Below are 24,748 nucleotides of genomic sequence, written 5' to 3' on the forward strand. Positions count from 1 at the left end.
TATAAAAGATGCAATGCAAAATCCTTCCACCTGGCATACAGCTGAAAAGGAAAGAACAGCAAAATCCCAGAGGAGCTAGAATGGACCAGGAAACAATAGGCACCTTAATGTTTTCTATATCAGCTGTCTAGCAGTAGACAAATCAGGCTTCAGAGGAAGCTGCAAAGAAAAAGCTTGATCTTATTCTTTCATTAAAGCAACACCAGGCCTCAAGATTAGTTAAATAAAAGCAGTCTCTCAGACATGACATACTGTAATTCACACCTGATTACTCTGAACGATGGCATGATTTATATTCAGCTTCAGGTTGTCTGTCTGACATTCTACCCACTCACATATCTGCATATTCAGAAGCTGTACAAGCACAAAAATATTAAAATGAAATACACTATACATTACAGTAGAATGACATGTAATTTATTCATAACTGAGTTAGGCAGTACTCAAAATTCACTTAGATAAGCAAGTGAGTACACAAACATCTAATAATACTAAAACTGATAGAAGGTATAAAATACCATGGGTATGAAATGCCATGGTAAATACTATTCAACAGACTACAATCATAATTAATTCCAAACTAAATCATGGTTTTTAAAATGATTTTAAGCAGTTTTGAAATGACTTGATTTTGTTCTCCTTCCAAGCAATTTATTTCCTGCACTGATAAAAGACAAGGTCATTAGTTTCAAGAAATATTACAGAATGACATAGCTCAGGTTCTTCTCTTGCAACACATTTTCTTGCAAATTGTTTTTTAATATTACCTCTTGACATAGACAACAAACCAGCCACCACTCAGTGCCCCAAGCAAAGATGCCTGGATCAGAACAGTGCCAGGGTGTAACTCTGAGTTCAGCAAGAGGCAGGCAGTGAAAAAGCTGTTGGAGCTTTTGCAGTGTGCATACTTCTTTTTTGAGGCTCCAAGCATCATAAACATATTTAGGCATCCAAGCCAGTAAAATTATGGGAATAAAATAATTTGATGTCCAGATGACTATGCAACAATTACAACTGGGGGTAAATTACAATATAATTCTGTGGTACTTCAAAAAACCCCAGCACCTACCTAAATTTGCTTCTTGTTAGCCTCGTTACATTTTCATGAAGTGCAGCAGTATTTGCAAGAATGATTTGTCTTATCATGTGTCTGTTTGTATTATTTTAAAGTCATACTTTTTTGGAATGAGGTCCAAGCATGAACCTGGCTTGAAGAGCTAGCAGCTATAGTCATGAAACATCAATAAATTAAAAGGCTTTCACAGAACAAAATTCAACTAAATCTTTTACATATAAAATACAGCTAGAGAAATACAATTCTTCAACACTAAATTATGAGGGAGAGGAAGCCAATTTAAAAAAATAGAAAACTCTCTCCATACCAGGTGTCAAAGCAAGATGTAACACTGCATGATGCCACAATATGAGCAGTCACTGGATGACAGATACTGCAGAAATTGTGGTATTTGGGGATCTGGTAGTTATGACGAAGATATGAAGACACTGTACTAACAGGCATGCATACAATCACTGTGTGCATTCAGTGTGTGAGCTGGGACCTAAGCAGAGATCTAACACAATAATGAGGCACTGTCCTGGGGTATCCATTAAAACCAGTGTGGGTGACTATATGTTGATTAAACCTTCCGAGGCAGCAAAATGTGGGCACAATGCCATGTCTGGATTCTGCAGCTGTTTTATGATCCTCTTGCGGAATTTCTCCCGCACACGATTAAATTCCATTATGTCCATGGGGTCCTCTTCAATCCAAAACTTATGAAACTCGTGCATCAAATAGCCTGTTAGAGATAAGACAGTGACAAGAATGCAAGGGAAAAAAATCCTTAATCATATTCAGAATGACCCTGAATGCTGAAAAAGATGTCAGACCAACTAACAGCAACCATGTCACTCAAAGACAAGATCAAAATACAGCAAACACTACTGTTAAAATTATTCTTTAAAACCAGTGCAGTGGAAGCTACCAACCTGCAAGATTTTTGCAATTGGTCCTAGAATTATTCTCACTCTGCTCAAGCAGGAAGAAAAATCAATTCTGCCATTTCTAGAATATGAGTAACAACTGGAACATATTTTGCAAGGTCGACAGTAACTACTTCATTCTTCACCTCCTGATTAAATTAACATAATGGTGTGATTTTTCAAAAGTACTCCACTCAGCCTTTTTTCTCTTGATATTTGATTTGAGTAAAGTTTTAAATTACCCTGACAAATCAAAAGAATGCATTCTGACAATCTATTATAAGACAATAAAAACTGTAAATCAACTCTGAACAATAGAGTGGTCATTAAACTATATGAAATTGCTAATAAGACATCTTTGCTCTGAAGCATAATTTTATATTCAAATAATTTTTGTCTCAAAAATGTTATGTGGATTGGGAATATTTTTGGAATAAATGTTAAATATTTGATATGAGAACCTACTTATTGTATTGTTTCCCCACTGTACCCCTCCCTCCTCATTTAGAATTGAAATGTGAATAGCTTTTTAAAAGACAATAATAAGTATTTGCATGTAGTAAAGCAAAAGCAAGCTCAAGTGTCTCTATAATAAGAAAAAAGTATTTAAGGAAATAATACTAGTTAGAAAAATGGAAACCAAACATTACACAAGCTTTAATTTGTCTTAACATTAGAAGGCAGTAGAAGATAGTTCAGAGAAGGATTCTGGAGCCAGAAACCTGGTTTAAATCCTAGCCCTTTACCTTCATGGGAAGGAGTAAGCAGTAGAGATGACAGAGGGCAGGGGAAGAGAACTTTGGAACAAACATACTCAATTCTAATAGCAAAAACAATTCAATAGCTTTTATTTTTCTGGTAACTAGCTACTTATGGGATAACATTTAACATAGTTCCATAAACAGATTTTTAAAAACCTTTATTCATATCTCACTGTAATACAAAATTAGAAATGACCTTCCTTCCTACCCCCAACACACACACTGCCAGATGTGGGTCTATTTCCACAAACTTACCTGGTTACTCATTCATTACATTTTTAAGTATGCTTGTACATCTTAAAGTATATGGTCTTTCTCTTCAACTATAGGAGGAAGGGTAGTAAGGAGAGAAAGAATTTATTTTATTTTTTCTTTGGGTTGACTCACTTCCTCTAGGCTTGGACTGCCTCTGGGCTCTCTACACACATTAACACATTTTGTTAATCTGTGTTAACACAAGTTAACATATTGACTGATTTTAACATCTCAGATGGGAACACATACCAACCCTCACCCAAATGCCTCTGGGCTACACCAACCAGGGCCCACTGTCACTGTAGTGGGAATGTGACCATATCAGAGAAGCCCCAGATCAGAGGTATCAGCAATCCCAGGAGCCATCCATCTGTCTCTGATCCATCTGATGCTTGGATTCCCTGTGGCAGCACCCAGTCTTGAACTTTTCTGGTGACAACACTAACATTAGCCTGGGCCATGAATGAAGAATCTGATTCTTTAGAGGTGCTTTCTCACACTGGGCCAAAATTTCTTGCCCCATATTTCTTGGAACAAATTCAGTCCTTCTCCAACTCAAGTATCTGAAGTGCCCTTTATGCCATGAGGTTAAGCATCCCCATTTCTTCTTATAATTTCTCATATGCCATGACTTGGAGTCTGTTTATCATCCTGGTTGTTTCAGCACACACTAACAGAAATTCTTTCCTCTCATCTCAGTATCTTATTCAGCCAAAAGAATTCAATCATCTGTCCATCCTAAAGTATCCCAAGAATGGCATGAGGTACTTGTAAAAAATGAAGACCCTCCCTGATTCAACCAGACATCTCAGTTCAGTAAGATGAATCTCATGTCACTGAAGTATGAAATCCATTGATTTAGAAGATGCCCTCTTTATAAGTTCCCTTGGTTTCTTTCTGAATGCTATAATTTTTATGGTTCTAAATAAAATCTATGATCATTTATAATTTCTTCTTCCTTGCTATATAAAATACACACATAATTTTCCTGACTTTGCTTCTGAGCTCAAATAAACATACCTGACCTGTTTTGTATATAGAGTCAGGTTTCCAATACTGATGAATTAAAAGCATCTCATTGGTACCTCATGATTAATAAGTTATTTACCCCATTGACAATAATAAGTAGGCACTGTGAAAAATACTTTAATGAGAAATTCACTTTTCCACAATGTACATTCTCACTCTAGAAGTGATCTAGGGTAGCATAGAGTTTTAGAAGAATACAGATCTCTTTGGTTTCACCCTTTTTCTACCTTACATGCAACTACAGGAAAACATTTTGAAAGGTTTAAAAGACAGGCTAGGAGAGGAGTAGAAGGGAGAGGGGTGGTTAATAATCTAACACCATTCTCCTTCCTCTGAAGGCTACAAAAGTCAAGGTGTAAATCTTGCAAACTGATTCCCTAGGACTCTCTCTATCCTGTCAGAAAAATAATTAGACACTGTATAACATGATTTTAATCAAAATGTAGAAATGGTGGCTTGGCTTCCAGAGTACATATCATAATCATAAAACTCCACTTATTTATATAACGTTACAGAGTGTTCATAAATTCATTTGGCAAATTGATCAGTTGGCCCATCTGCCAATTAACAAATATGTAACAGATACAAGAAAAAGGTAGAGTTCTTATGCTCCCCAATTCTCAGTTTCTTGGAGAGGGACCAAGGTAGACAATTTCAGATGATGATTTGCTAGCTAAGGAAGCTAACAAAATGGCATGAAGAGCAGAGGGAGGAAAGAGGGGTCAGGGTATTGCTTATAGTCTCTTATTTAATTCTTACAGCAGCTTTATGGAATAGGTAATGCAGATGAGGACCTTGGGTTTAGAAGAGATACTTGAATGGTGTACAATCACACAATTATAGCTGGAAGCTGGAAGCCAGTACCTGAAATCTGCTGCCTTTTCCAGTGTACTCTCCTTTTCTGGTTCTTATTCCTACTGAATAGCTCCTTCTTTTGAAGGTCAAAGAAAAGCTAATTCTTTTTTCCCTTCTTGCTATTGTACTTCCTTCTGCTCACTACACCTAACCTTACTTTATTTCAATGCAGCTGCCTGTTCAGTGGAGCTTTAGATTGAATGTGATTTTCATAGCATACTGACTTGGCAGTGCAGTGCTCACTGAATAATACTGTAAAGTCAAAATGATAGACCTATTATATTCTTATATTCTTTCACCTAGATGAAATACCTGTTTGGAATAATAATTTGGCTTTCCAACCCAAGACTGCAGCATATTTGTTGTTGCTTGAATGTGTCTTGGTTTTGCTTCACTGCATTCGGTTAGTAGACTGCAGAGACACAAGGACACAGGTAATTGCAAGAATATTACAGAGAAGAGGTGCAAAACTGATCATGTCTGATAGATGAGCAACGAATTCAGAGCACAGTTTGCTTCTTCAAGAGAGGCCTGAGTCCCTCTGCCTCACCCCAATCCACAATGGGATTGCTGCTGTTTCTAAAACCTGGTGAGGGCCTTAAAAAAAAAGTAATCCCACTGCTTGCTTACTCACCCAGGTTGAGATTCTCTTGGAAGCCTATCAATTCAGGACAAGGCCAAATTTTTCCAGAGTAACTAGACTTCCTTTCTCCTGAAAAGGACACCAGCCAATATTTTTCACTCTCATCCATCCATCCATCCAACAAATATTTACTGAGCACCTATTCTGTACCAGGTTCTGTGCTGTGGATATAGTCATGAACAAAATAAATATTCCTGTTCTTATATGTCAATTCCTATGATTCTAACTTTGATTCTCTCCTGCAAGAGCTCCCCACTGTATGGCTCTGATTTTCTCCTTAATGCTAATGAACCCCAAATCTGCCCTTGTAATTCTTCAGAGCTCCACAACCTTGTATTAGAGTGCCCACTATTCATTAGAATGCCAACTATTGCCCAAAAGGAACCCACTTCTGGTATACCTAAAACTAAACTCATTCTATTTTCCCTCAGAATTGCTTCCCTGGCTTCCCTAAGGAACATGGTAACTATAGAATAGGGTAAGTACGAGGGGTAGAAAAATAAAGCAAGTGGTCCTATTTATCTACATTTATGGTCTTTCAAATGGCTTACAAAACTCTTTCAAGATATCCCCTTCCCCATTCCTGCTCTTACTACTGTCATCTCTAGACACCCCTCCCCCCACCCCAAATCCTATGCTCTATTCCTTGAATCCACCACACTGTCTTGTGGCCTTTGCCTGTGCTACTCCCTCTTGCTGGACCACTAGGCCACCACTGCTATATTTCCTGCTACTTATTTTTCACTTCTCATGGAAAATGGAATTTGCTTTAGAAAGCTTTCCCTGATGTCCAGACTGAGATTTTACTTCTTCAATAACAAAATTCTTCCCACCGTGTTTTATTTGTTTAGATGTCTGTCTTCCTTAACACAGAATCTGATCTGTAGTAAAACCTCAATGTTATCTGCTGGAAATGGTCAGAATTGTTACAAGAGTAAATATAATCATCTAGTTGTCAGAGTAGGAGCTGTAATCACAAATGTAGGGAACTTACATTTTCCATTAACAAGTCATAAAGAGGTATATATTTTAAAATTTGCTTTTTCATTCAACTTATACATAATTTATTTTATTTACTTTTTATTGATGTATAGTTGATTTACAGTGTTGTGTTAATTTCAGGTGTACAGCATGATTCAGTTATACATATGTATGTCTATTCTTTTTCATATTCATATTATAGTTCTCTGTGCTATACAGTAGGTCCTTCTTGGTTATCTATATTATATATAGTCGCGGGTATATGTTAATCCCAACCTCCTAATTTATCCCTCCCCACCTTTCCCCTTTGGCAACAATAAGTGTGTTTTCCATGTCTGTGGTCAGTCTATCTCTGTTTTGTAAAAAGTTCATTTGTATTTTTTTGTTGTTGTTAGATTCCACATATAAGCAATATCATATGATATTTGTCTTTCTCTGGCTTACTTCATTTAGTATGATAATATCTAGGTCCATCCATGTTGCTGCAAAGGGCATTATTTCCTTCTTTTTTATGACTGAGTAATATTCCAGTGTGTGTGTGTGTGTGTGTGTGTGTGTGTGTGTGTGTGTGTACATATATATATATCACTTCTTTATCCATTCATCAGTTGATGGACATTTAGGTTGCTTCCATGTCTTGGCTATTGTAAATAGTGCTGCAATGCACATTGGGGTGCATGTATCTTTTCAAATTATAGTTTTCTCTGGATATATGCCAAGGAGTGGGATTGCTGGGTCATATGGCAGCCCTATTTTTAGTTTCTTAAGCAACCTCCATACTGCTCTCCACAGTGGCTGTACCAACTTACATTCCCACCAGCAGTGTAGGAGGGTTCCCTTTTCTTCACATCCTCTCCAACATTTATAATTTGTAGAGTTTTTGATGATGGCCATTCTGACCAGAGTGAGGTGATACCTCACTGTAGTTTGATTTGTATTTCTCTAATAATTAGTTATGTTGAGCATCAAATTATACATAGAGTCAAATAGTTTAATAAGTCTTGTTACAAGGAGCAAACAAAAACCCAGCAACACTTCCTGTCCTAATTCCTGCTTCCTTAAAGCAGCATTTCAACTGTTCCAGCTGATTCTTTGATTATTGACCTCCATAGCTCTAAATAACATATTTTCCATTGCTTGATTTTTTGACTTCCCTCATCTCAAAGATTCTCTTCTCTTTCCTCTCCTGTCCTTTCCCCTCCCCTCCCCTCTTCTCCTCTCCCCTCCCCTCCCCTCCCTTCCCCTCTTCTCTTCTCTTCTCTTTTATTCTCTCATAGATTTCCTGCTTTCTGTACCTCACTTATTCCTCTTAGGATTACTCTCTTATTTTATGGAAAAATATCCTTCAAGAGCTTCCTTATAAAGGTACAAGAAGGTAAAATGTTTAAGACTTTGCAATCAAAAAATTTTGTTTATTCTACTCCACACTTAATTGGTAAGTTGGACTGGGTATAGAATTCAAAATTGGAAATCATATTCCCTTAGATTTTAAATAATATTTGCTTAAATTTTTGAAGACATTATTCCACTCTCTTCTAGAATACAGTGTTGCTGTTGAGAAATCCAATGTCATCTTGACTCCCAATTCTTTATGTGACAGATTTGGAAATTCTTAAAATCATCTCTTTCCTATGTATTAAAATTTCACAATGATATGGACCTGAGTGTGAATCCATTTTAATCTATTATCCTGGTGCTTACTAGTTTAAATATGAAAAGTCATCCTTCAATTCTGAAAATTTTTCTTGATTTATTTGTTTGATCCCCCCCACCCCCTTAGTTTCACTGTTCTTTTTTCTGGCACTCCTTTTATAAGACTTTCAAGAATGGTCCTTTAATTTCTCAACCTTTATTTTATATTTTTCATCTATACTTTCTGTTCTACTTTCTGGAAGTTTTCAGCTTTATCTTCTAATCCTTCTTGGAGATTTCATTCCTGTTATCTGATTTTTAATTTCTAAGAACACTCTTTTATTCTCTGAATGCTCTTTCTATGGCACCTTGTTCTTGTTTCATAGTAGCAATTTCTTCTCTTATCTCTTGGGGATATTAATGATACGTATTTTTGAAGTTTTCTTCTCTCTGCATGGTTTCTGTTTCTTTATAGTGGCTTTATTTCTGCCTGTTTTAGACCCTCTTTCATGTTTGAGGCTTTCCTTACTGTTCTTGTTATCTAGGGCTGCTTAAGAAATTATTCCAAAATTCAGTGGCTTAAAAAAACCATTTTATTATTCTCATGAATTCAGTGGGTTTGGAATTCAGAAAGGGTAGAGGAGGGACGGATCCACAATGCCTGGAATATCAACTAGGAAGATCTGAAGGTTGGGGGTGACTTGACAGCTGGTGGCAGGAATCATTTAGAGGCATCTTCACTCACAAGTCTAGTGGTAGATGCTATCAGCTGGGACCTCATCTGGGGCTGTCAGTCAGATTACCTACATATGATTGCTCTGTATGTCCTGGACTTTTTCACAACACAGAGGAATCAGATACCTTACATGGTGGCTTATGCTTCCAAAGGCAGCTCAATCCCTGATCTTCAGATCAAAGCCTTTTCTTTAAAAAAATTTTTTTTTATTGATGTATAATTGTTATGTTGTGTTAATTTCTGCTGTACAGCGAAGTGATTCAGTTATACATACATATATATATACACATTCTTATTTTAATATTCTTTTCCATTATGGTTTATCATAGGATATTGAATATAGTTCCCCATGCTATACAGTAGGACCTTGTTGTTTACCATTCTGTATATAATAGCTAACATCTGCTAACCCCAACCTCCCACTCCATTCCTCCCCCAACTCCCTCTTCCTTGGCAAACACAAGTCTGTTCTCTATGTCCATGAGTTTGTTTCTGTTTCATAAGTAGGTTCATTTGTGTCATATTTTAGATTCCACATATAAGTGATATCATATGGTATTTGTCTTTCTCTTTCTGACTTCACTTAGTATGATAATTTCTAGTTGCATCCATGTTGCTGCAAATGGCATTATTTCATTCTTTTTTATGGCTGAGTAGTATTTCATTGTATACATGTACCACATCTTCTTTATCCACAGATGAAATACTTTTCTCATGTAGCCCTAAAAGTCACATAGTGTCAAATCTGCTCATTCTCTTGGTCAACCAACTGGTCAGCCCAGTTGGGCTGGGTAAGAGGAACAAAAAAATCTACCTTTTAATGGGAAGAGTATCAAAGAATTTGAGGACATGTTTTTAACCATCACACTCAAACATCTGGTAATACTTGGCTACCTGTAAATATTTTTTACTAAATAAAAAGCCAACTGGATTAAAAGTTGATTGGAAGCTCTGAGCAGGTAGGTAGGGTTTGTTGATGGTGAGCATGACTGTAGAGTGATATGACTGGGCTGCTTCACTGGGGAGACCCAGAGGTCAGCATCTTCAGCTATTTTCTCTTTGGGATGTTCAGATTTCAGAGAAGGCCCTTGTCAGTCTCTTGCCAAAGTGGTAGGAATTGGGTAGGAGAAGGAGCCTGAGTCTCAGTCTTCATCATCACTTTCAGTATGGTTTGCCATCAGCTGTACCTGATTCTCATCAGACCAGAGACCCTTTATTTTTCTCTCCCTGTAAAGTACACCAGCCTCTGCTGAGGAGGGGGAAGGACAGAAGCTGTCTCCTAGAGAAGGAGATTTAGGCCTCTAGGAGCTTCTTAACGTATTTTCAAGCAATCTTGCTATTTTTGGTCTTATTATGTTAACCCTCATTTCTTTTTTTTTTGCAGTACGTGGGTCTCTCACTGCAAAAAGGCCTCTTTTTTTTGGCCTTTGCTGAAAGGCCAAAAAGTGGCCTCTCCCGTTGCAGAGCCTGTGCTCTGGACGCGCAGGCTCAGCGGCCATGGCTCACGGGCCCAGCCGCTCCGCGGCATGTGGGATCTTCCTGGACCGGGGCACGAACCTGTGTGCCCTGCATCGGCAGGCGGACTCTCAACCACTGCGCCACCAGGGAAGCCCAACCCTTATTTCTGAGATATATAATGCTGCCAATTCTTGAACCTTTTGGGGAGTCCTGTGGAATAAATCAGGTTGCTTCTTACCTTTCCATGCCACCTGTTAAGGATTTGCTCTCTCAAGACTACTAAATCATTTACCACTTAATCTGTTTTCCAGCTTTCAAAATGAGATTTTCGTGCTTTGTTTCTGATTTTTATCCTTGTGGGTTTATGTTTTCTTAGAAAAATCCCTTTCTATTAACTTTAGTGTAATTTCAGAAGGGAGCATAATGCATACACTAATTATGTCATCTTTAACTGGAAGTCCTGCTTAAGCAGATGTAAAAGAAGACAGAATCCTAGATAACATAATCACTTTTAATTTAGGAATTTAGATAAAGTAAATGGCTGTTAACTTGTGACTTTATCACATTTTAAAATTGAACTGCGGAACAACACTCTCCTGTGGTAGATTTGGGGTGGAATGATTGTATCTTAACCATACTTAGAAAGAGTGGCAGACCTGTTTAGCACATAACAGCAGAAAAAAGCCTGAAAGAAACATGAGAAGAATTTTGAAATTTTCTTGCTAAGAAAGCTCAGGTACGAGGCCCTCAGTGCAGTAAGCATGGTTTAAATGGTTTAAAAGACATTTCTCCTTTAAATTGCTTAGATTGCTTGAAGACTTGGTAGACTACCATTCTATGTTCCTCCAAACCAGTTTATGTCTGGCCAGCAAGGATTATAATGACACACAGCTACATTTTAGGATTCTGCCTCTAAAATTAGAGAATAGCATCTCAGGGTTCTACTAAATGGTCTCGTTCTTTATCTTCTGAAACCTCAGCACAACTGCCACCCCAATGGATACCCCTCAGGCAAGGACAACATAAGGCTCTGGTTCAGGGTCAAAAATACTTCCCTCTATCAGCACCTACACTTAGAAAGGGCTGCAAACACTACCCTCTGTAGCACTAGTAGTGGTAGCAGTAAAAGTAATACCAATGACAACTCTACCACCATCTATATCACCCATTAAACCACCACCTTCTCTTTCTAATGTTCACGGAGCACTACTATGGGACTAGCTAATAAAAAGCCTTTTTATCCTCATCTCATTTTACCTCCATAGCAGCTCTATGAGGAAAAGACTCATTTTATAGATGAGATAGCTGAGGCTTAGAGATGGTAGTTAACGTAGATCTGAGAGTCAACTCAGGCTGTCTTCAGAGCCTGCACTCTTAAGTGCCATGCCATGCTGGATCAGAGGAAGAAAGACATCTCTGATGTCTTTAAGTCAGATGGGAAGTTGATACATTGATACTTATTAGGCAAGAGCTGGGAACGAGGAAATATTCATGATGCCTGAAAATATGTGTAGGTTGTGAATGAGAAAACAAAATCATAACCAAAGGAGGAAGTTCGAAGGCTCCAATGCAGCCAAATCACAAAGATCTCTCAGCTTCAACCCTTGTCTAGAGTGTTCTATAGAAACCTATGTCAATAATTAAGCAACAGGACACTTACAGAATGTTTGCTGGAAGTGAGATAATGTTGGAGCTTCTGGAGCGATGTTGTAGAAATGAGTTTTTAGAGCTCCACTCACCAGTAGATTATATGCCAGATCAGTTATATTGATGCCCACAATTGCAAACGAGTACCTGTAAAGTGCAAGCCACACCAACTGTATATCACATGTGAGAAGTAAGCATTTCAAAAAATGATAATTTGATATTTAAATTGCTATTATCAGAGTGTCAGATTTCCCTTCTCTCCCCAACTTATCAAAACCCTGAATCTTATAAATTACCAGAAAATTTTAATAATATATGCCAAGAGAATTGAGAGTTCATATGCTTTGACTTGGTAATGCCATTCTCAAATATATGAGAGAAAAAAACAGAAAATGGCAAAGCTTTATATACAATAATAGTCATTATAGCATTATTTATATGGCAAAGACATGTAAACTATTCATATATCCTAAAGAAGATGATTGATGAAATAAATTATGGTAATCTCATATAACATATTACAACTAGTAAAAACCATACTTCTAAAGATTATTTAAGCAGGATATAAAACATTGTGTATAGAACAAACCAAGTTTTATTATACACACAAATGTGTAGAAAAACTAGAGTGAAATGCCACAAAATATTAATATGGGTATATTAGAGTAATATGATTATGGTGATTTTTTTTGTTTACTTTCCTATATTTTTGAAATTTTCTATAATAAATCTTATATTACCTTTAAAATGAGGAAAAATTTAACTAGTATCTTAACACTCAGGGTATATTTTCTAGTCCATTTTCTACATGTCTATCTAAAATTAAGTGAAACTGAGTTCTTAAGTCCTCTCTGGTATTATAAATCCAGCACATAAAAAAAAGGAGTTCTCTGCTCAGAAATATTTTTGGATGAAATGGGGCATTATAAAAAAAGACCTTCTAAAGTAAACTTTTAACTAATAGCCTGATACTTGATAGAAATCCTTAAAAGCAGACTAGCAAATACAATTCCAAATTATGATTTTTGAAAATCATTTCCATACAGTTATAACTTTCTAAACTTCATCACTTGGTCACAGGCAAAGTAGTATCATATAATCATACAAGTAAATACAAAAACATATAAACAGGTCCTTTCCAAAATTCAACTGGATTATGTATTTCCATCAGGACAAGTGCATTTTCATCCTTGTCATTTTTTGCAGTACTCTTCTGACAACCTTTATATATGAAGTCCCACACTCACCCAATTGCTTTATCCATCCTTTTCTTCTCCCATTCTGCTTTGCTGAATTTGCTGAATAAATGAATGAATGAGTAAATAAATAAATAAGACTTCTCTAATTGATACCTGTTCTCCTTTAATGTTTTTGTTAAAACTGTTGACTAGATGTGGGGATGTCTGTAACTCAGTTATCAAACACTAATCAATTTAAATGTTATTAACTAAAAAGCCACAATACAATTTATATGGAGCTCAGAAATGGACTTATTTAAAGCCATGCTACTTATCCCTTATTCACTATAGTACAGCAGTGAGAGACAGACCTAAAGGCCAAACTCTTTTATATTTATATATATACTCTTTTATATTATCCATTAATTATCAAATAATACTTCCTCCTCTAGCAAGATGCTACCTCAGTCATGATTCCCCACTGCATTTCGTTTGGTTTTCCCTCATGGCAATTATCCTACTCAGCCTTATTTGTGATGTCTGGCACACAGCAGATGCCAAATAAATGTTTACTGATAAATAATTGAGTTAGTGAAAAAAAGAAAGAAGGAAAGAATAAAAGGGAGAGAGGGAGGGAGGGAATAAGGGAAGGAGGAACTTAAAGGTTTTAAAAATTCTGTTCCAACAAGTGCTGTGGCATTTCCTCTGGCTAAGCTAAGACAGCTAAATCATAGTAGCTTGATTTTAATCCATTTTTATAATTTGAGTTTCTGAATAAGACTGAAGAAATGGTTCTAAAATAAAAGCATTCTGAAAATACTGACTTGCATTCTATTACTTTGTGTACTTTCTTATTCCCCCTATTCTCACCCACTTCCATACTGCCAATATCTTGTAGGTAGGAACCATGTTGCACTCTTCTTTGTGGCCAATGTGAACTTCATTCAGTGTTCTACACTAAAAATTGTGGTTAGCCTTGGAATTAAATAAAATTTTAAAACTAGAGTTATTATGAACATTTAGCTTCCATCTAAGTAGGAGAAAGGAGAGTTCTTTATAAAACAGCGCAAACACTACATTAAAAGACAGATATGTAACACACACACAACACAGGCCCACAAAAACATGATGCAAAACTGTTATTTTACTATACTTACTTTCTACTCTGTAAATGACTGGCTCTAATTCAAAGTAATTGTCTTTAATTCATGTTAAAATAAGCCACTTCTTTTTAAAGTGCAAGTGCCAATTAACAAACCAACAAGTCAGCCAAAGAGGCATCAGGAGATTTTTACTTAAAAGACCCATATCCAAACTGAAATGAGTTAGATGTGAAATTTAAGAAATTTTATATAAACAAATTTATAAGCACTTATTTTCTCTTCAACAAACCTTTGTAAATACATAGTATCTCTGTATTTTGTTAAATTAAATCTATCTGCATTGGAAATATAAGAAAAGGCCAAATGACCTCCACTCATTTGATTACTTAGGATATCCTGGCCCAAACAGAAGGAATTCCTCTCTTCAGGAAACACACACACAACAAACAAACAAAAATACAAGCCATCAAAATTCTTCTCTTAAACTTGAACCTACTTTTATCTCTCAAGTTACTTCAGAATTCAATAGATTGATCTTCACAAAAGAAATAACATATAATGCTTGCTGAAGGGTAGACAGGAAAGAACTTTCCTTAGTATTTTATGGCATCTCCCTATTCAACACCTGAAATATTCAGGGCCCGAAAGAAACTATGTTGATATCACTATGGGTTAATATATATTTCTTTCAGACATTTGTGAAGGACAGTAGCATTTTCAAAACATTCTGATTTGTATTCAATGACATTTACCATCAACTTGAAGTGATTAATACTTGAAATTTATCTAGTCAATTTTATTGTAGCTTGAGGGACAAAGTGTGTGCGTGCCCACACAGACACACACATACACACACACACAAATACTAGTCTCTTCTTAAATAAGAGTAATCACACCCTCAAATAATTCCTCTCTAGTGGCCAACACAGGATATAAAATTATAAAGCCTTTCTTTGAGAATGGCTCATAGACAAAATCAATCCCTCTCCAATGGTTAATAAAAAAAAATATTTTAAGCTTATTGTCACTTCACAAGGACCATGGAGGATTCATGTCTTTTAATTGATGCTTCTCCAAGGAATGTCAGTGCACACAGACTCCCCAGCCAATTTTTATCAGAGAGGTTTCAGAGTCTCTACATTACAGAAACATGTAATTCAGACAATGTAGTTAAAAAATTAAAACAGTTTGATTTTAACCATGTGATATATGAAGAAAGAGTTATGATTTTAGTGCTTTTCTCAAAGAAAATAAAATGTAAAGAAAATGAAAATTTTAACTTATAAAAAGATTATAATTATAAATTTGGAAAGTATAGGATAATTTAATGAATCTTAGCCAATTGAAGCTAGAGTAAGTATAATAGTAAGATGGGAGGGGAGCCACAAAGTCAACCTGTTTATAGATTTTGAGAGTGGTATGATAAAATTTGGGACTTATTTAGCAAACATGAACACTAACAAGATAACCTGTCATGCTGAGGAGAAAAAAGTGATACAAAACTATGAGTACAAAATAGAACTCCTATAATAAGAGTAACTAAAGCATGTATACACTATAGTAATACAATTAGAAAGACATTAATAGAAGAGGAGATTTGCTCTGTGCAGCAAAATTCCCAGATGAAATGTCCCTCTCTTGGAGTAGATGGGAGCAGAAATGTGTGGTAATGTGTCAGCCTTTAGGTGAAGTTTCAAAATGTTTCTCCAACAGACATGGCTGTAGAAAGTCTCTTTGACATTTTCTACCAGGTCAGTCTAATCTGGTTTTTCCTTCATCAAAACACAGCCCAATGTAATGAACTATATTACATAAAAAGTTGGGAAATGTTTCCTTTTTGAAAATTTTTCATGAATTTATATTACTTTAAAAATTCTTACCCATACTTATTGTAAAATAACATAAAAGCAAGAAAAAACAAAAGCAAAGAAAAATACCTTATTTCCTCTTTAGTGATATCCCTAATGTAATCAGTTAAAGACAAAAATTTAGAAAGGTAAATGAAAATGCAAACAATTTAGAAGCTAGAATTTTATTAAGAAAAAAAAAAGAGCCTCAGCAATTTTAGACTTTCTCACTTGGTCCCTGACTTCAAGACTTCCATTCTTCCCTCTATTCCCCCACTGTGGTCCCTTGTCTCTGAACTGTTTCTTCCATACTCTGCTTTCTCCTTCTTTTATGCCCACCTCCTCAATCTTCCTAGACACCAGAGATGTTATCAGCCCCTCAAGTACACATCTCACTTGAACAGTGCCACTTTACATCCTAAATCCTCTAACAAGTACCTGACATTATAACTTTCCTATTCAGCATTTGTCAAAAGGGCTTGTTTGGAAGAGCTTTAAGCCTCACTTCTGGTGGGTTGACCCTCTTGAGAATCTTATCAATAGAGCTATATAGGAGATGAAATTAATTCTACCTAATCCACAAAGCCTAATCCACCTTTCATTTTCAACAATTACCTGCATTTTGGATGAAGAGAATCAGATAGGACCTGCTGTGCTGCTGCAGCATCCCTTTCTGCAAAATACCTGCAGTTGGAAGGAAAGAAAACCATAACTCCATACCTTTTGAATACATTCATTTCAATCCAATTTGAGGCCATTTTGGATTCAGAGATGGACACCAGCATAAGCATACAACCTGTGTCAGCTCCTCCAGATAATGAACAGCTTTTCATAATAGAATTTTCCAAATATAATGACAGTATAATAGGGTAGTTGTAAAACACACAAATATTTAGGAATGATTCGAGTAGGTTTGAAAATTTAATTATGAACTTTACCATTCCCTAACAAGCCAAAGATATTCTTATTAATGAGGGTTATAGATTCTTATTAGGAAGGCAGGAGGAGGCCCCTCAGAAGGCAGAAAAAATCTGGATGAAGGGACATGGTAAGAGGCTGTGACAGCCAAAGGACAGAGAAAGGATGAGACTAGAGGAGGTGATAAAAGTTCAAATGTACTTTCTTGGAGAATATTCACGGGGTGTTAGAATTCTGGATGAAAATATCTTATGGAGCTTAGAGATGTTAAAAAATTTCTGTTCTGGGAAGAAAGGGGCAATGAAGTTTCCCTTCCCACATACAAAAAGCTTACATACCCTCAAAAATATATCATAAAAAATACTTCATAAAGACAATTATAAAATACAACTACAGGGGCTTCCCTGGTGGTGCAGTGGTTAAGAGTCTGCCTGCCGATGCAGGGGACGCGGGTTCATGCCCCGGTCCGGAAGATCCTACATGCCGTGGAGCGGCTGGGCCCATAAGCCATGGCCGCTGAGCCTGCACATCCGGAGCCTGTGCTCCGCAATGGGAGAGGCCACAACAGTGAGAGGCCCGCGTACTGCAAAAAAATAAAAATAAATAAAAAAATACAACTACATATAGCATGTATTATTTAATTTGATGTGTATTTCCTGCATATATCTAAAGGATAAAACAACCTCTTAAATTTTCTCTCATAAAAGTTCAAAGCTAGTCAGCAAATTTAGTAAACATGTCCATGATTATTAATGAAATTGAGTCTCTTCATACTTTTGTTGGTCATTTACGTTTATAGAATAGGTTTGAATTAGAATTAGGTTTATGTTCACATTTCTTGGTCCAGTATATCTAAAAATGTCCTCAAATAAATAAGCCTACAGATAACAATATACTGGATATAGATCCTTTATCAACTATGTGTCAGTCTTGGCTTTCTTTTCATTTTATTTATGGTGACTTATAGAAGATTTTGATTTTAATGTGTGAGATTTATTGATTTTTCTTTTACAGTTTGTGCTTTTTTGGTTTTTATCTTTAAGAGATCCCTCCTTACTCACATATCTTAAAGATTTTCTCCTAAAAGTTGTAAATATTTGTTTTTGACATTCAATTTATAAACTGAGGCAAGGTAGAGATTTAATTTAATTTAATTTTCAAATGGAAGGCTAATTGCCCCAGCTCTACTTATTTAAAAGCTCATCCTTTACCCACTTATTTGTAATACCACCTTTGTCATCAAAATTTACTTTTTTATTCACTCACATTACATAATAGTGTAACATTTAAAACATTTACCAGTGGGGAGGGAGAGAAGGGAAAAAATAGGAGTGGGGGAGTGGGAGGTACAAACTATAGGTATAAGACAGGCTACAAGGATGTATTGTACAACACGGGGAATATAGCTAATACTTTTGTAATAACTGTAAATGGAGTGTAACCTTTAAAAATTGTATTAAAAAATTACCATCTTAAAAATAAAAGCATGGGTGATTATTAAACTTCCTAAATTTAAAATAAAAGATCTTAGGGGGAAATGGGTGTCATTAAAAAGGCCATTTTTTCTTTTAAAAATATATCACTATCCTCATTAGTAGGGTAGTATCAAAGGACACAAGAGCCAACCTAAAAGGACTCCTTTTTTCTTGAAAAGTAATGGCTACAAATGACCCAATTTAAGCATGAAAAAAATAATGAGCACCATTATTAAATCACATAAACATACAAAAACCATACATACAAAAAACATACAGAAAAAAAAGTTTGATCACTAACAAGGGGACTAGGGCACCAATTCCTCACTCTGAAAATTGGCAACTTATTTACTTGAGCAGCTGTCCTGCCTATATTTTAATTTATTTATTTTACTTATTTAAAAAAAATTTTGTTTTTGGCTGTGTTGTGCCTTCGTTGCTGCGTGTGGGTTTTCTCTAGTTGGCGGTGAGCGAGGGGCTACTCTTCGTTGCAGTGCACGGGCTTCTCATCGCGGTGGCTTCTCTTGTTCCAGAACATGGGCTCTAGGCATGCGGGCTTCAGTAGTTGTGGCACGCGGGCTCAGTAGCTGTGGCTCGCGGGCCCTAGAGCGCAGGCTCAGTAGTTGTGGCGCACGGGCTTAGTTGCTCTGCAGCATGTGGGATCTCCCTGGACCAGGGCTCGAACCCGTGTCCCCTGCATTGGCAGGCAGATTCTTAACCACTGTGCCGCCAAGGAAGTCCCCTGCCTATATTTTAGAGAAACCAAATAACCGTATTTACTAAAGGAAACTGTCTTTACAGAATTTTAGGCAACAACTGTGGGAAGAATAACAGAATTAGAAAAGTACTCTTTGCCCAATTAATTGGTTCAGTGAAGATAACTGGAGGAAATGGTTAGATAAAGGGCTGATGGGGACTTTATAATGGAGCCATCAGGCTGTGATTCCTCTGATCCATCTCAGCATAAGACTGAGAGTGGGGATGATGCAGGCCTCCCACCAAGATGTCAACATGAACCTATTCAACTCTTTCTGAATACCTCTGATTATCAGGGCATACCGGGGATGGGTACAAATGCAAACAGACAAATACAGATTGTGGGATATTTTATAGGACAGTTGACCTAGAATCTTGCATGAATTAATGACATGATGGAGGGGCAAAAGGAGAGGAGGGAGGGGGAGAGACTGATTTAATTAAAAAGGACCAGAGAGCAAAGTAGAAATAGAGACTCAGAGGTAGAGGACAAACATATGTCTACCAAGAGGGCAAGGTGGGGGGTGAATTGGTAGATTGGGATTGACATATATACACTATTAATACTATGTATAAAAGAGATAACTAACAAGAACCTACTGTATAGCTCAGGGAACTCTATGCTCTGTGGTAACCTAAATGGGAAGGAAATCCAAAAATGAGGGGATATATGTATACGTATAGCTGATTCACTTTGCTGTACAACAGAAACTAACAGAACATTGTAAAGCAACTATACTCCAATAAAAATTAATTAAAGAAAAATAAGATGACAAAAAAAAACCACGAGAGAGATATAATCACTAAATGCAATGCATAGATCTTACATGGAACTGGATCAGATCAAACCAGCTGTAACAAGACATATTTGAGATAATTGGGTAATTTGAATATAGTCAGGATATAGATGATATCAAGGAATCACTGTTAATTTTGTTAGGTGTAATAATGTCATTGTGGTTAATGTAAGGTAATATTGATGTCTTTTAGAGCTATATATTGAAATATTAGGGTGAAACAACAAACAGCATAGGATTTTCATTAACACACTTCTACCAAAAAAACAAGTGTTGCAAGTATTCCAAAATCTCAATAGTTACTGAATTTGGGTGATCAGTGTAAAGGGGGTTCTTTACAATCGTTCCACTGTTTTTGAATATAATTGAAATTTTTCATAACAAAAAGTTAAAAATAAATTTGAGATTTGTTTAAAAGAATCTATGAAGTTTGCCAGATAAAAGGAAGATGGTAGGAGCCTTTTAAATTTTATGAACTTGAGTTCAAATCAGAGGATTTGAATGTTTTCCTGGAGCCTCCTGGGAAGTGGCTTTTGGGACTAATAAATCAACTTTGACATTTCAGTATGAGGAGATCAGAACATCATTTTAAAACTCAACCATTCTTCATTTTACTTACTGCAAATTGTACAGTCCCAGAAGTCCCATTCCTCGAAAATCTGTTTTAGGATCATCACCTTGGAAACCAATTTCACACCACTGCTTAGAAATCCGGGATTCCAGTGGAGTATTGGGCTTCAAGAATTTCCATAACTGAAGAAAAGAAAAAAATTAGCCTGTTGATATACACACATATAATACCTTTCTTATTGACTGAAATTTAGTAAACTACATTATTAGGACGAACTTTGGAAATCTGAATATATGCAAATACATTACAATTGAAGATTTGATTATCTTTCAATTATCTATGACAGCAGCTCTCAAACTATGATCAAAAGACTCCTAGGAGGGACCCTAAGACCTTTTCAGAGAGCCTAGGAGGTAAAATCTATCTCATAATAAAACTAAGAGGTTACTTGTCTTTCACTCTCATCTTCTCATAAGAATACAGTGGAATTTTCCAGAGGCTGAATGACATGTGATGATCTCACTGCTCTGAAGGCAATGGAATGTACACTTGTATATTTTGGTGTTTTTAATCTTTCTGTTTTAGCTCCTAAACAGAAATGTGTGTGTGGTGTGTGTGTGTATGTGTATATGTGTGCATGTGTGTGTTTGTATATATATATATACACACATACATATGTATGTATGTATGTATAAATATATACACATACACACAATCTTCTACAAAAGTTCTTTGGAGTCTTCAAAAATATTTAAGAGAATAAAGGGAAGGGGAGAAGAGGAAAAAATTTGAGGGTATGCATTATTCAAATCCTCAGATGATTATCTCACTTTACAAACAAAACTTTTAGCAGCATTGTTAATAAAAAGAAAAGTGAACTGAGGAGTTTCATTTCTCACCTATAACAAGGGTGAAAGTAAACAAGCATCATATAGCTGAATAAAGAAAGATCAGTAGGGAGACCTTCAAGAGGGCAGAAGAGTAAGACGTGGAGATCACCTTCCGCCCCCCCCAATACATCAGAAATACATCTGCATGTGGAACAACTCCTACAGAACACCAACTGAACGCTGGCAGAAGACCTCAGACCTCCCAAAATGCAAAAAACTGCCCACGTACCTGGGTAGGGAAAAAGAAAAAACAGAGACAAAAGAATAGGGACGGGACCTGCACCAGTGGGAGGGAGCTGGGAAAGTGGAAAAGTTTCCACACACTAGGAAGCCCCTTCACTGGCAGAGACGGTGGGAGGCAGGGGTGGGTGGGGGGAGCTTCGGAGCCATGGAAGAGAGCACAGCAACAGGGATGCAGAGGGCAAAGCGTACAGATTCCCGCACAGAGGATCAGTGCCAACCAGCACTCACCAGCCTGAGAGGCTTGTCTGCTCATCTGCCAGGGCGGGTGGGGGCTGGGAGCTGAGGCTCCAGCTTCTGAGGTCAGATCCCAGGGAGAGGACTGGGGTTGACTGTGTGAACATAGCCTGAAGGGGGCTACTGTGCTACAGGTAACCAGGAGTGTGTCCGGGAAAAAGTCTGGAACTGCAGAAGAGGCAAGAGACTTTTTCTTGCCTCTTTGTTTCCTGGTGCGCGAGGAGAGGGGATTAGAAGCACCACCTAAACGAGCTCCAGAGACCGGTGCGAGCCATGGCTATCAGCGCGGACCCCAGAGACGGGCGTAAGATTCTAAGGCTGCTGCTGCAGCCACCAAGAAGCCTGTGTGCAAGAATAGGTCACTATCCACACCTCCTCTCCCGGGAGCCTGTGCAGCCCGCCACTGCCAGGGTCCCGTGATACAGGGACAACTTCCCCGGGGGGAACACACGGCGCACCACAGGCTGTTGCAACGTTATGCCAGCCTCTGCCATGGCAGGCTCGCCCCACATTCCATACCCCTCCCTTCCCCCGCCCCGACCCCCCCACCTGCCTGAGCCAGAACCCCCTAATCAGCTGCTACTTTAACCCCGTCCTGCCTGAGCGAAGAACAGACGCCCTCAGGTGTCCTGCACGCAAAGGTGGAGCCAAATCCAAAGCTGAACCCCAGGAGCTGTGCAAACAAAGAAGAGAAAGGGAAATCTTTCCCAGCAGCCTCAGGATCAGCAGATTAAATCTCTACGATCAACTTGATGTACACTGCATCTGTGGGATGCTTGACTAGACAACAAATCATCCCAAATTAAGGCAGTGGACTTTGGGAGCAATGACATATATATTTTTTCCTTTTTCTAATTTTGTGAGTGTATATGTGTATAGTTTTACATGTGATTTTGTCTGTATAGCTTTGCTTTTACCACTTGTCCTAGGGTTATGACTGTCCTTTTTTCTTTTAGTATAGTTTTTAGCACTTGATATCATTGGTGGATTTCTTTTTCAGTTTGGATGCTCACTTCTTTCCATCTTTCTTTCTCTTCTATATTACTTTTTAATAATTATTTTTTATTTTAATAACTTTATTTTATTTTATTTTGCCTTTGTTTCTTTCTTTTTTTCACCCTTTTATTCTGAGCCATGAGGCTGACAGGGTTTTTGTGCTCCGGGTGGGTGTCAGCCCTGTGCCTCTGACGTGGGAGAGCCGAGTTCAGGACATTGGTACACCAGAGACCCCCCAGTTCCATGTAATATCAAAAATCTCCCAGGATCTCCATCTTAACGCCAAGACCCAGCTCCACTCAACGACCAGCAAGCTGCAATGCTGGACACCCTATGCCAAACAACTAGCGAGACAGGAACACAACCCTACCCACTAGCACAAAGGCTGACTAAAAACATAAGGTCACAGACACCCCTAAACACACCACCAGACGTGGATCTGCCCACCAGAAAGACAAGATCCAGCCTCATCCACCAGAACACAGGCACTAGTCCTCTCCACCAGGAAGCTGACACAACCCACTGAACCAACTTTAGCCATTGGGGGCAGACACCAAAAATAACGGGAACTACAAACCTGCAGCCTGTGAAAAGGAGAGCCCAAACACAGTAAGTTAAGCAAAATGAGAAGACAGAGAAACACACAGCAGATGAAGGAGCAAGGTAAAAACCCACCAGACCAAAAAAATGAAGAGGAAATAGGCAGTCTACCTGAAAAAGATTTCAGAGTAATGATAGTAAAGATGATCCAAAATCCTGGAAATAGAATGGAGAAAGTGCAAGAAACGTTTAACAAGGACCTAGAAGAACTAAAGAGCAAACAAACAATGATGAACAACACAATAAATGAAATAAAAAGTTATCTACAGGGAATCAATATCAGAAAAACTGAGGCAGAAGAACAGATAAGTGACCTGGAAGATGAAATAGTGGAAATAACTATTGCAGAGCAGAATGAAGAAAAAAGAATGAAAAGAATTGAGGACAGTCTCAGAGACCTCTGGGACAACATTAAATGCACCAACATTTGAAGTACAGGGGTCCCAGAAGAAGAAGAGAAAAAGAAAGGGATTGAGAAGATATTTGAAGAGATTATAGTTGAAAACTTCCCTAATATGGGGAAGGAAATAGTCAATCAAGTCAAGGAAGTGCACAGAGTCTCATACAGGATAAATCCAAGGAGAAACACACAAAGATACATATTAATCAAACTATCAAAAATTCAATACCACGAAAAAAAATTAAAAGCAGCAAGGGAAAACAACAAATAACATACAAGGGAATACCCATAAGGTTAACAGCTAATCTTTCAGCAGAAACTCTGCAAGCCAGAAGGAGTGGCAGGACGCATTTAAAGTGATGAAAGGGAAAAACCTACAACCAAGATTACTCTAGCCAGCAAGGATCTCATTCAGATTTGACAGAGAAATTAAAACCTTTACAGATAAGCAAAAGCTAAGAGAATTCAGCACCACCAAACCAGCTTTACAACAAATGCTAAGGGAACTTCTCTAGGCAGGAAACATGACAGGAGGAAAAGACCTACAATAACAAACCTAAAACAATTAGGAAAATGGTCATAGGAACATACATATAGATAATTACCTTAAATGTAAATGGATTAAATGTTTGAACCAAAAGACATAGACTGGTTGAATGGATACAAAAATAAGATCCGTATATATGCTATCTACAAGAGACCCACTTCAAACCTAGGGACACATACAGACTGAAAGTGAAGGGATGGAAAAAGATATTCC

General features: G+C 37.3%; 1 protein-coding gene across 1 annotated transcript in view; it reads right to left on the reverse strand.

The window, feature by feature from the left end:
* Positions 1 to 591: 591 nt before the first annotated feature.
* The window catches only part of ELMOD1 (ELMO domain containing 1), a 108,958-nt gene continuing 84,801 nt past the window's right edge, over positions 592 to 24,748 (reverse strand). Inside the window, exons 7-11 of the mRNA XM_024741871.1 lie at positions 20,674 to 20,807; positions 16,724 to 16,792; positions 13,228 to 13,278; positions 11,994 to 12,127; positions 592 to 1,799 (exon numbers count right to left, since the gene is read on the reverse strand). Of these exons, the coding sequence (XP_024597639.1) occupies positions 1,627 to 1,799; positions 11,994 to 12,127; positions 13,228 to 13,278; positions 16,724 to 16,792; positions 20,674 to 20,807 (561 nt within the window). The 3' untranslated portion in view covers positions 592 to 1,626. The remainder of the gene's footprint in view (positions 1,800 to 11,993; positions 12,128 to 13,227; positions 13,279 to 16,723; positions 16,793 to 20,673; positions 20,808 to 24,748) is intronic.

This window comes from Neophocaena asiaeorientalis, unplaced genomic scaffold (genome assembly GCF_003031525.2).
Source record: "Neophocaena asiaeorientalis asiaeorientalis breed wild unplaced genomic scaffold, Neophocaena_asiaeorientalis_V1.1 scaffold389, whole genome shotgun sequence".
Taxonomy (NCBI): domain Eukaryota; kingdom Metazoa; phylum Chordata; class Mammalia; order Artiodactyla; family Phocoenidae; genus Neophocaena; species Neophocaena asiaeorientalis.